The 13,464-nt window shown below is 37.3% G+C and overlaps 2 protein-coding genes across 2 annotated transcripts; both read right to left on the bottom strand.

The window, feature by feature from the left end:
* Nucleotides 1-449: 449 nt before the first annotated feature.
* On the bottom strand, nt 450-845 carry LOC145958050 (uncharacterized). The gene has a single exon (XM_083074504.1). The coding sequence runs from the start codon at nt 843-845 to the stop codon at nt 450-452; it is 396 nt and encodes a 131-aa protein (XP_082930630.1).
* Nucleotides 846-2,956: 2,111 nt separating this feature from the next.
* On the bottom strand, nt 2,957-6,152 carry LOC145958049 (uncharacterized). Its single transcript, XM_083074503.1, has 4 exons — nt 5,611-6,152; nt 3,727-4,181; nt 3,337-3,599; nt 2,957-3,130 (listed from the first exon to the last, which is right to left on the bottom strand). Exons 1-4 carry the CDS (start codon nt 6,150-6,152, stop codon nt 2,957-2,959), a joined length of 1,434 nt encoding a protein of 477 aa, XP_082930629.1.
* Between the last annotated feature and the right edge of the window lie 7,312 nt (nt 6,153-13,464).

Raw genomic sequence — 13,464 nt, 5'->3', positions numbered from 1 at the left:
GTGCTTAATTCCAAGTTCCCGAAGGAAGTCTTTGAAGCTTTGCGCAATGAATTGTCGGCCATTATCAGTGAAAAGGGAATGCGGAATTCCAAACCTGTATATGATGCTCTTCCAGGTGAACTTCCGTATATTCTCAGTGGTGATCTTGGCGAGTGGGCACGCTTCGATCCACTTGGTGAAGTAGTCGATTGCCACCAAGAGGAATTTGAGATGACCTTTCGCAGGGGGGAACGGTCCTAGGATGTCCATTCCCCACTGGGCGAAAGGCCACAGGGACATCATTTGGTGGAGAGCTTCGGGTGGTTGTCGATGCGCGTTGCCGAACTGCTGGCACTCTTTGCATTTTTGCACGTAGACTTAGCTATCTGACTTCAAGGTGGGCAGTAGTACCCAGCCCAAAGTACCCTAGCTGCCATCGAGCGCGCTCCGGAATGCATTTCACATATACCTCAGTGGATCTCCTCGATGACATAAGCGGCTTGAGGTGCATTCAAGCATTTGAGCAAAGGGATGGAGATTCCACGCTTGAACAGTTCGTCTCTGATAATTACGAACTTAGCCGACCTTCCCCTCATCTTTCGAGCTTCATCTTTATCCTTAGGTAAAATTCCTGCCTTCAAGTAGTTCCAAATACCTGTCATCCACCCTTGTTCTTCATTGTCGCTGGTGTTGACAACCTTGTTGTCCAAGCTGGGTGAATACAAGGTTTCTTGGATAATGGTCCGATGTTGTCCAGGGCGTTTGGTGCTGGTGAGCTTTGATAGGAGGTCGGCTCTGGTATTTTGCTCTCGTGGTACATGTTGTATAGTGAACTCATCGAAGGTCGAGATCTGATGTGATGCCATGTGGAAATACCGCTGTAGAAGAACATCCTTGGCCTAGTATGTCCCGATGAGCTGCTCTACGATGAGTTTTGAGTCGCTTCGTACTCGTGGGCTAACCTTAGCCCTGCGAGAAGTGCTTCGTACTCTGCTTGGTTGTTCGTCACTTTGAAACCGAACTTGAGAGATTGTTCCAAGGTGACTTGGTTCGGCCCTTCCAGGATGATACCTGCCCCACCACCTTTAGAGTTGGAGGACCCATCAACATACAAAGTCCATACTTGTGGCTCCTCGACCGAGGTTGGCGTCAGTTTGGCCACGAAGTTAGCTAAGCATTGAGCTTTCAAAGCGCCGTGGCTTTCATACTAGATGCCGAACTCAGACAATTCGACCGACCACGCTATCATCTGCCCGACGAGCTCTGGCTTTCTTAGGATTTGCTTGATTGGGTAGTCGGTCTTGACTATAACCTGGTGACTCTGAAAGTAAGGTCGGAGACGCCGAGCTGCGGTGACGAGTGCCAGTGCAAGCTTTTCAATCGTCTGATATCGTTTCTCGGTGTCCTGGAGGACTCAACTGATGAAATAGACTGGTGTCTGCACTTTCTGGTTCTCTTGAACTATAACTGCGCTGATCGCGCCTTCTGTCACGGCCAGGTAGAGGAGGAGGTCGGCTTGATGATCCGGCCTCTGGAGAATTGGCGGAGTCGTGAGGAATGCTTTGAAGCTTTTGAAAGCCTCTTCGCACCGGTCCGTCCATTTGAAATTTTTCAGCTTGCGCAACAGGGTGAAGATGGGCCCCGCTTTCTCCGTCAGCCTGGGGATAAAACGGGACAGGGAAACCAACCTTTTCGCCAAGCATTGGACTTCCTTCACATTTTGAGGGCTCTGCATCTGGATGCTGGCTTTGCACTTCTCCGGGTTGGCCTCGATCCCCCTGTTAGTGATCATGAATCCAAGGAACTTACTTCCCTGAACGTCGAGGATGCACTTTTCTAGGTTGAGGTGCATGTTGTGCTTCCTGATCTGCCCGAACACCTCGGCCAGGTCGGCAACATGATCCCGGCTGAGGTGGTTTTGACCACCATGTCATTGACGTAGACCTCCATGTTCCATCTGATATACTGGTGGAAAACCTTGTCCATCAGCCACTGGTACGTGGCCCCCGCATTTTTGAGATCGAAGGGCATCACCCGGTAGCAGTAGTTGGCGTGATCGGTGATGAATGACGTGTGCACCTCGTATGGTGGGTACATCATGATCTTGTTGTACCCGGAATAAGCATCAAGGAAATTGAGGAGGGCGTGCCCAGATGCTCCATCAACCAACCTGTCGATGCTCGGCAACGGGTACGAGTCCTTGGGGCACGCTTTGTTCAAGTCGGTATAGTCGACGCACATGCGCCACTTTCCCGAGCTCTTTTTGACCAGTACCACGTTTGCTAGCCACGTGGTGTACCTGACCTCGCGGATGAAGCCCGCGTTCAGCAGCTTGTGCATCTCGGTGATGATGGCCTCTCGCCTCACCACCGACCTTCCTCTTCCTCTAAGCCACTGCTTTCGCCTCTTTGTTAATTGCTAACCTGTGACAGATGAAGTTAGCATCTATACCTGACATGTCGGCACTGGACCATGCAAAGAGGTCGGCATTCCTGGAGATTTCGGCTTTGAGCTGTTGTCGTAACTCCGGGTTCAGCTGCCTGCTGATTTTTGTGCATTGCCCATGAAGCTTTCTGATCTGGAGGTCATCGAGCTCGTCGATGGAACTCGGTCGTTCGTCATGGGAGTCCGACCTCAGATCCAGGTCGGTGATATCCACGTGGGTGATGTGAGCCACTGTGGGAAGGTCACTTCTTTGACGCTCGTCAGACGATGAGACTTTCAGACTTTCGACGTAGCATTTCCGAGCTATCTTCTGGTTTGCCTTGACGGAGATGACCTTGCTGCCATTCCCTGGGAACTTCATTGTGAGGTGTGGGGTGGATATCACTGCTCCAAGCTGGTTCAACGTCGGCCTGCCGATGATTATGTTGTAAGACGTGTTGGCCTCTACCAGGAGGTATCGGACCATGATCCGCCTTGAGTCAAGAGAGGTCCCGAAGGTTGTTAGTAGGTCCACATACCCTCGAGTGTGGACCTATTCTCCTACAAAACCAACTAGGGGTTCCGTGTGAGGTTGGATCAGGGAGTGAGGGATGTCTAACCTGAGGAACGTCAGCCAATAAAGGACGTCGACCGAGCTGCCTTGGTCGATCAGCATCTTGTGGACCTCCCAGTTAGCGACCTCCACGGCGATGACCATAGGGTCATCCTGATTTGGGCAGACACCAACGTAGTCATCATCGGTAAAGGTGATGGGTGGTGAGCTTTAGTGTGAGGTCGAGGTAGTGGAGTGGACATTGTTGATGCTGCGCATGTGTCTTTTTCGCGCCGAGCTCCTAGAGCCTCCCCTGCGAAACCACCTGCAATTGTGTTGATGACTCCTCATAAGGGAGTCGACCCTGTTTCCTGGCTTACCTCGGCCTGCACCGCGTCGCCAGCATTTTGCTGAGATCCAGAGGGCTGGTCCGTGCGAGCCCCCGAACCGCGACCTCTACCCCTTCCTCGTCCATTGTATCCTCCTCGGTGGCCTTGCTGCCGCTGGACGTATTGCGCAAGGTGTCCCGCCTGGACGAGTTCCTCTATGCGATCTCTAAGGGTGCGGCATTCCTCAGTGGTGTGACCATGATTTCTATGGTATCGACAGTGCTTGGATTTGTCTGCACTATTGAGGTTGTGTCCTGGTGGTGCAGGGTGAGCAGGTTGTTGTTGCTGACCTCCTCTAGGATGTGTACTCGGGGCGCGTTCAAGGGAGTATAGAAGTCATATCTCCCCCTTTATTTACTCTAGCAGTCTTCTTGAACTGACTGTCGTTGTTGACTTTCATCTTGTCTTTGTGACCATTGTCTGGCTTCGCTTGTGACTTCCCGCAGACCTGGTCACGAAAAGCGGAGTGCTCTTCCATCTGTATGTTCCCTGCTGCTTGGGCACGAAGTTCATCCATATCGGCGGGGGCTCGGCGACATAGGCTGTCCACAAAAGGTCTCGGCTTGAGCGCCGTGAGCATGGCGTGTAGGGAGACTTCGGGATTCAGGTTCTGGATCTTGACCGAGATGCTGGCGAAACCCTCCATGAACGCCCTTAGCGAATCGTCGTCTCCCTGTCTGAGACTGGCCAAGGCTGCGGAGGTGACATGGTGAGGCTGACTCGTGGCATACTGTGCTATGAACCGCCTTACCAGGGTGTCGAAGTTGTCAATTGACTCAGCAGGTAATTGGGTATACCAGTTGAGTGCAGCTCCTTTGAGTGAGGTCGGAAAAACCCTACACAGGATAGCATCATCATTAGTGTAAAGGTTTACCTGTGTGATGTACAGGTCGATATGCTCATCCAGATCTGTCGTGCTGTCGTAGCGGTCGATGTGGAGGGGCTTCTAGCCAAAGGGCAGAGGCGTCTCCATGATGTCGTCCACAAAGGGGTGGCGACGAATGCTCGTCCAATTGCCTGGAGCCTGGGCAGGAGCAATGCTGACTTCATGTGATGGAACTACTTGGAGAAGATTAATGAATCTTCAAGTGCTCCATTCCAAGACCTTTAAACTCTTGAGGTTGACCACGAATTTGGATGAGGAACTCCTTTGAAGAAGCTTCAATGGAGAAGAATCACAAAGGAGGTTCGGTTACTCCATGAAAGAGTGATGAAGCTTGTTGAACAAGCTAAAAGGTTGGAAACCTTTGAGAGAAACTTAGAGAGAAAGTTTCTCCACGAAATTTAGGACTTTAAGAGGAGAGAATTTGAGTCAAATTCTGATTTCATATCTCAAAAAGTGAAGTACAATGAGCAATTTAGAAATATATAGGGAGAGGTAGCTTGTAGAGGAAGCTAACCTTAACCATGGTTCACTAGGAACCATGGTAAGGTGTAGCTAACCATCCATGGTTTCTAAAACTTGTAGGAGAAGCTAACCTTGACCATGGTTCATTTAAGAACCATGGTAAGGTCAGCCAAACCTATTAAGGTTTAGAAGCTTGGAAGGCAAGCTTCAAAGCTTGTAAGAGAAGCTAGAAATTTTGGCCAAGAATAAAAGGAATGAGCTAGGCGGCCAAGGCTCAAAAATGCTCCATGATTTATTTCAAAAATATTTGATTTGGTTTAGTTAGGTTCATCATATGATGATGAGACCTAGCTAAATCAAATCTATGAAAAATTAGGAGCAAAATGAGTCTAATATGCAAAATTTTGCCTAGGCCCAGTTCTGGCCCAATTACTAGTCACACCCTCAAGCATTGCTAAATGCCACCCCTTTTTCCCTTCTGAAAAAATATAAAATGAATGTATCAACAAAAGGAGGTTAAATGGAGTTAAACTCTCCGAGTAACCCACCCTAAAATCAATATACAATCACTAGTTAAAAGCAAGTAAAGTGCCTCACAAATACAAAGGCAAAAATAAGCCTATACAAAGAGACTACTATATGTACAAACATATGAAAGGTCTTTAATATCATCCCATTCCTCTTGGTTCTTTTAAGATATCACCTCTTGGACTCCTTGGCCTTGGCCATAGTCTATCAAAAGTCTCTCCTCAAAACCGTAGGGAACTATCTCTCTTAGGTTTCTCACCAAAGGTTTTCAACCTTTGGTTTGGTTCCTTAAGCTTCCTATGCAAGCTAAGGAAAACTGAACCACTTCAAGGCTTCTTCTCCATTGAAGAAAACTTCGTGGAGCTTCAAAGTGTCTTTGGAAGACTGACCTCAAGATAGCATCATCATTAGTGTAAAGGTTTACCTGTGTGATGTACAGGTCGATATGCTCATCCGGATCTGTCGTGCCGTCGTAGCGGCCGATGTGGAGGGGCTTCCAGCCAAAGGGCAGAGGCGTCTCCATGATGTCGTCCACAAAGGGGTGGCGACGAATGCTCGTCCAATTGCCTGGAGCCTGGGCAGGAGCAATGTTGACTTCATGGGCCGACCTGTTCGTCGGTGCGTGTGACCGATGTGTAGCAGGCCGGGGTGTCGGTGCCCTAGGTGTTGTCGGTGATTGAGAAACTGAATGCCCCTCTTCCTCGTGTTGGTTACTCGGTTGAGGAGGTTGCTTAGAGGGGCGCCGAGGAAGCTGGGCGCGGATACGCTCATTCTCGGCGTTCAGCGCCGCTAGGTTACCCTCGTTAGCGGTACGCAGCGCCGCTAGGTCAGTTTCATGCTTGGCACGCATATTTTGTAGATCGGCGGTGTGTTGCTTCCGCATTTGTTCGACGTGCTCGATCAGCCTTCTCAATGTTGCTTCGTTGTCCATGCTTGTCGTATGATAGACGTCGTCTGTTGCTCGTCTACTATGGCTTCGGGTGAAAACCATAAGCGTGGCCGATAAGAGCTATCTTGATCGGCCCCATGGTGGGCGCCAAGATCGGGGAGCCTCCTTCACTGGTACGTTTGATGCTCCAAGATGGGGGTGGTACCTGCAAAAGAGACTCCGATGCTCAAGTTAGTGTTTGTGGGTGTATAAGTCTCGTATAAGTAATGCACGTACCTTTGTGTGAATTAGGGTTTCGTTGGGCCTTGGGCCCGAGATCATTTTGTGACCTATTTGGACGTCGGGCTGACGTGGCTTAGCGCGTGTCCGAGGTCAGGCTGTGCTGAGATGCCGAGCTCAAGCTCGGCATAGCGGTACGGATAGTACACTTATATATATATATATATATATATATATATATATATATATATATATATATATATATATATATATATATTGTATTTGTCTAAGAGTACACCAATAATCTTCACGTAATAATTCAAGGTCTTGGGACCGAACGAGAACTCCAAGTCGAGAGGTAAGAGGGGAGGCAATGACGGATGCACATACATGTTTGTGGGGGCAGTTGCCCCATTAACTTTTTAGATTTTCTTTTTAATATATATGATATTATATTATCTTTATTTAAAATCTAAAAATAGAAGATAAAAAATTAAAAACATTAAAAAGTTATAAAATTATAGTTGAATTTGAGTCTTGTAACAATTATCTTTGTGTGAGAAGAAATATTTTAAAAATATATATTTTAATATGTTATAAAAATTAACAACAAATTACATGTTTTAGAAGAAAAAAAAGTTGTTATGCATTTAAATTGTAAATCAAGATAAAAAAATTATAAATTAATAATATATGTATTTTAAAAAAAATCATAAGTTATTATTAATCTCTTTTTAGATATTTTATATCTTTTTTCTATTTTATTTTTACTTTTTCCAATTCTATTCATATTTTGAGATTCTCCTCTACCTCTAACATATTTTAAAGTGTAGAAGAGTGAAATTGGAAAAAAAAAATAACTTCTTCCATCTCTACTCCTTCATGTTTCAATAGTTAAATTATACATTTAGGTAGTGTTTGTTTCCAGGGATTTACTGTTCACGAGCAAGGAAAGGCGAAGAAAATTGTTGTTCGCATCCTCGTACAAAAGCGAAGAAAGGATAAGAAAGCCACGTAGGATTTGTGAAAACCCGGAAATGCCCTTGTCCCATGCATGCATAATCGATTATACGAAGGAAGCATAATCGATTATGGCCTTGCATAATCGATTATGGCTGAGCATAATCGATTATACAATGCCATAATCGATTACGATTATGTGGCCAAGCATAATCGATTATGTTGGGGTATTTTCGCTTCCAGTGGAACCGAGAACGGCCCGTTCCAAAAATGAATTTTATGTGCAAAATGCGAACTCAGAATGGGTCGTTCCACTTTGGGAACGAGTCATTCCAGTTTTGGAACGGGCCGTTTCATAGATGGACGTTGTGGGTTAATTTGTAACCCTAGAACGGCCCGTTCTGGGTATCAAATTTTGTTTTACAAAATATAATTATCATAATATATTTTGTTATTATTATTTATTATTATAAATATTATTATTTTCATTTTTATTAATATTATTATTATTTATTATAATTAGTATCATTATTATTTATTATGATTCTTATCATTTTTCTAATATTTATTATTATTCTTATCATTATTTATTATTTTTTTTAATAAATTATACCTATTAATATAATTTTATTGTAATTATTATTATTTACAATAAATAATATTATACTCATTTTTAATCCTACGGTAAAAGTGTAAATTATATATTCATCTATTAAATTTTTAATTTTTATCTATCATTAAATTTAAAGCAAATATTTAAATTAAATTATTTTTAAATTAATATTTTATAATTTTTTTAGTTAAAATTTATATATTTATCTTTTAATTATAATAATCAAAAACCTTTTTTTAACCAAAGGGAAAAATAGTAATCTTACACAATTATCAATTAAAATATTTATTTTTATCTATCACATCAATCAATTCACTCACAAACTTTCTCTACACTTTTCACTCACTTTTCACTCACTTTCCCTTCAAATCCCTCCTTTTCTACTCCCCGTTTTCCATCCTCAAATCCAAACAAAGCCTTAAAGTGATCTTTGAGGTTAGTGTATTTAAAATTATTATTTTTATATTACTTTATTTGAACTAATTTTTTATTTTCAATGAGAAATTCAGTATTTTAATTTTTATTTACTCATTTTATTTTTATGTTTAGAAGAAACATTGTATGTTATGAACATTACATTAATTAAAATTATATTTTCAAGTTGAATTATTTTTTCAAGTGATTGATCAACATCTTCAAGAGTTAAACAACTGTTTCACATAAGCAAATAATGAGTTGCTTCTTTGTGTAGCATATTTAAATTCAACAAATTCATTTTTTGCATTTGACAAGGAGAAATTGATTCATTTTGCTCAATTTTATTCTTCTAAATTTTCTTCAGTTGAACTTTTGGCATTAGATAATCAACTTGAAAATTATTTCATAGATGTATGTTTTGACAATGCTTTTTCAAAATTAGAAGGGATTTGTGATCTTTCTATGAAGCTTGTGGAGACAAGAAAACATGTTGTATATCCATTTGTGTATTTTCTTTTAGAGCTAGCCTTGATACTACCAGTGGCAATTACATCAGTTGAAAGAGCTTTTTCTACTATGAATATCATCAAGAATTGGATGCGAAATTGTATGGGAGATGAATGATTAAATAATTGTTTAGTTACTTATATAAAGAGAGAGGTTTTTGATAGTATTGAAAATGAGTAAATCATTCAATATTTTCAAACTATGAAAACTCGTAAAAAATAATTATGATATATATTTGTTTTTATAGAAATCTTATTTTATATTTTGACAAATTTATGTCTTTAAATATTGCCCCCACTACTTAAATTTTCTGGATCCGTCACTGGGGGGAGGTACCTGTAAAAAACACTAACGCTCAAGTTAGGATAAGCAAGAATATTGATAGTAACAATAAATGAATAGTAGTTTTACCTCATTTTGTGTGACTATTTATACTGACCGTAATGAGCTTGGATTTGGTGGGCCTAGTTCTCTGATTACCAATGAGGTAATACGGTTGCTAATGACGAATTATCCCTTAATCTCACTTACTTTATTTATTAATCATCTAATCCACCATATATCGAAGTTTGCCCATGTCTTTAACTCGACCATTTCGGCCATCGAGCCTACCGAACCAATATAAGTCACTGTCGAATGTAACCATCGTGCTTCTTGGAGGCTGAGACGATTGAAACTAATGACATCTGTACATAGTGACAAAACTTGGATAAAAAATTTGGGGGTGCCAAATCAATTTTTTTATATATAAATTAATTTTTTTATTAATTAAAAAAATAGAACTTCTCAATTTTTTTACTCATTTTTTTTAGTTTTATTACAATTAATAATATGATAATATATAAATATAATATTATATATATATATGAGTATATATAAAAAAAAATTTAGAAAAGTTTGGGGGAGTCGTGGCTTCCCCTGTCATAACCAAGGTTCGCCACTGTCTGTACAGGTCGGTTAGGCCACTTTATGGAGTCTCGGCTTTTGGCAATCGGCATGGCTGAGGAGACCAATAAGTGTGGAATCTCAGGTGTATCGTGTAGTGGTTACCTACCTTGGTAGTCGAGGCATCAAGTAGGCCATTGCATGATGACTCGTAGGATTGACACATGTACTCCACGTGTACACGTGTCAATCCTTCCCCTTTCGATACACATACACACACACACACACACACACACACACACACACACACATATATATATATATATATATATATATAGAGAGAGAGAGAGAGAGAGAGAGAGAAAGAGAGAGAGATAGATAGATAGAGAGAGAAAAAGAGGAAGGATTCAATTACTTCATGAGTAAGTTTATCTGTTCAATAACACATGTTTTACATCAAATTTCAATTATTCAACCATTGAATTTAAAGTTTCTAATGTATAAATCAAGTCTACAAATTTTTAAAAAATTTGAAAAATATTTGATACTTTGTTTCGTTAATTTAAATCAACCTATGAAATATTTTTATGATTATCCGTCAATTTAATGTAGAACATAAGTTATTGAACGAAGTAAGTATAAGTAGATTTACTCTTTGAGTAAACAGGTCCCTCATATATATATATATATATATATATATATATATATATATATATATATATATATATATATATATATATATACACAATATATATATATACAATATATATATATATGAAAGGATCTACTTATATATACATCAAAATTTAATGATCCAATCATTAAATTAAAAGTTTTTAATGAATAGATTAAGTATGTATATTTTCAACAAATTTGAAAATTATTTGATACTTTATTTCATTAATTCAAATTGATGGACAATCATAAAAATATTTTATATGTTAATTTTATATTTATATAATGAAGTATCAAATAATTTTCAATTTTTTTAAAAATTAGCATACTTAATCTATTCATTAACATTTTTTAATTCAACATGGTTTGATAGTTAAAATTTGATGTAGAATATGGGTTATTGAATGAAGTAAGTTTAGGTAAACTTACTCTTAGAGTGTGTATATATATATGTGTGTGTGTGTGTGTACACACATATAGTAAACACCTAATTTAGTCCCTGAAAGATTGTAGAGGTGGCTAATAAGTTTTTGAAAGATTTTTTTATAGCATCTAGGTCCTTAAATTTTAACTTCATTATATAAGTTCATCCTTCTGTTATACTCAATTACTAATTCTATTGGTTTCTTGAACAGTTAGCAATTAAATGTCAAGTTAACATCTATTTTCTCTTTTCAGTTAGTTGTTGTTAGGTTTCCTATAGTTGGATTCTTCTATCTTAGTCATTCTTAATTTCTTTGTTTGTTTTGGCTACAGGTGTAAGATTGTAAGTCCTATATTATTGAATTTGAGATTTAGCAAAATGAGTAGTAGTTCTAAAAAATCACAAGTAAGGATGCATCAAACGAATATGAGCGTTTTTACTATGTTTAGTGAGTTGTAAAACTCCTCTGGTAGAAATGAGGAAGAGCTTAGTGGTAATGGTTCTCTTTGTTATTGTGAAAATAGGGCTCTATTAAGGATTTCATAAAGAATCAAAAACTCCCCTAATACTTTAGTGTTGTTGGCTGATGTTCCACTTCAACAATGCCTCAAACTATTATCTTAGAGAAATGAGTTTTGTGTCTCTCATTGATCAATTTAATAAGTGAAATAAAATACGAGAATGAGAGTGAACGAAAAGAAATAAGTCATTCAAACGTTATCACTACAAGAAAAACACAAATTTTTGACGGATAATTTCTAACGGATTTGGATCCGTAGGAAAAAAAAATTTTCGACGAAAAATGTATATTTTCGACGGATCAAAATCCGTCAAAAATTTCCGACGGATCAAAATCCGTCGAAAATTTCCAACAAAATTTCTGTCGAAAATTTCTGTTGGAAATCATTCCCTATTTATATTAATTAATATTAAACCATATTAATTAATAGTGGATGGTTATGCTGATTAATTAGAACCACTGATAACGGAACATTATTCCCTAACTGCTCATTTGTAGCCACAAAAGCATGCATCAAATTTAGAGAGCCTTGTACCATAGCAACTCTTCATACATTATTAATTACAATAATATTAGTTATATAAACATCTTTTTAGAAATGTGTTGACAAGATAATCGATAATATATTTATTTTTAGATAAAACTTAAATGTAATATTAAATGCTAGAGGGAACCGACCAAGTTAACTAGAGTACCATACAAAGAGGGAGAGTGACTCTTAAGTATTCTTAATTAAGATTTATATTAAAGTTTATATTAATATTTTAATGTTGGATTTATTGTATTACCTTTTATCAAATTTTTCTTGTATTAAGTGCATTTATTTAGAGTTTTATAAATTTCACTCAAAATGTGAGGAAGTGTGTTAAAAATTTTATATTGAATAATGATATAAATAAAATAAAGTATATAAATAATAAAAATCCGTACATTACAAATCACTTATATATATGATTAAATTAAACTTAGATTCATATAGTTAAGAGAAAACTAAAGATTGTGAAAGGCTTAAAAAAGTGTTTAAAAGGATCGACTAATTTTTTAAAGCTAAAATTAATAAAATTTATTTGAAATCATCAACATTACAAGAAAATTAATAAAATCTATTTGCTGAATTATATTTGAAATCATCAACGTTGATGCTAGCTGGCTTTAACAATTTTATCTATATATGGATAAAAAAAATGTTAAAAAATATTGATGTTAGTAATATTATTATTAATAGCTTTGCTTCTAGAACGCTATAAAGAAATTTCACTTTGTGATAATTTCTATATATATTTTGTTTTATAAGGAATAAGTGACATATTTAAGAGCAAATTAAAATATTTTATTGACGATAGATGATAATATAAAAGTATTTTGAATGAAAAATATAATTATATTTTTTTATATTTGTTAAAATACTATTTTTCCAATATAACAAAATATGTTTTCTAAGATATATATTTGTACATAAATAGTCATTGTTTTTTGTTTCACTTCGGACCCATCAAATAAAAGGACCAACCCTAGTAATATTTTAAAATCGATTTAATAATTAAATATAATACTAATATATTTAATAAATATTAATAATTTTATATATTTTGATTAAATAAATTATGAACACATACATTAAAAAATAATACATATAAGCATCACGCATAAGTACTTTAAAAAAATGCCAAAAAATAAGAAAAAGTGTTATACATAAAACTTAAGTGAGAATGATGTTTTAAGATTTTGTTAAAATTTCAAATTTGAACTATTATTATTGTTATTATAAATATATTATTATTTTAAATTTGAAATACTATTATTTTGCATTTAAATTAAATTATATTAATCATTATTTTCAAGTTTAAATTAAATATTATTTATATATTAATTTAATCAATAAAAAATATAATATAGTAATTTTAAAAATAATTGTATTTTAAAGATATTTATTTCATATTATTTATAGGAGTTAAAATGGTAGTTTTTTTTTCAAAATAAAAAATATATTTTTAAAACGAAAAACCTCACAGAGAAGAGAGGTACAAGTTTAAACCCTAAATATACAGAGAAGAGAGGCACGAGGGTTCATTTGGGCAGTGAGACTTTCAGAAAGCTCAAAATCACCACTCTTTCTCGAGGTTTCTTCTTTCTT

This window comes from Cajanus cajan, chromosome 5 (assembly GCF_000230855.2).
Source record: "Cajanus cajan strain Asha chromosome 5, NIPB_CcT2T_4, whole genome shotgun sequence".
Taxonomy (NCBI): domain Eukaryota; kingdom Viridiplantae; phylum Streptophyta; class Magnoliopsida; order Fabales; family Fabaceae; genus Cajanus; species Cajanus cajan.
This window is presented reverse-complemented; position numbering and strand designations above follow the sequence as displayed.

Excerpts from the sequence above, each read along its gene's own strand:
- LOC145958050 (XM_083074504.1), bottom strand. The coding sequence starts at position 845 with ATGGCATCACATCAGATCTCGACCTTCGATGAGTTCACTATACAACAT.
- LOC145958049 (XM_083074503.1), bottom strand. The coding sequence starts at position 6,152 with ATGGACAACGAAGCAACATTGAGAAGGCTGATCGAGCACGTCGAACAA. Across the intron at positions 3,600-3,726 it reads GATGAAAGTCAACAACGACA|GACACAACCTCAATAGTGCA; the intron begins GTCAGTTCAAGA and ends CTGCACCACCAG. Across the intron at positions 3,131-3,336 it reads GCGACGCGGTGCAGGCCGAG|GATGACCCTATGGTCATCGC; the intron begins GTAAGCCAGGAA and ends TGCCCAAATCAG.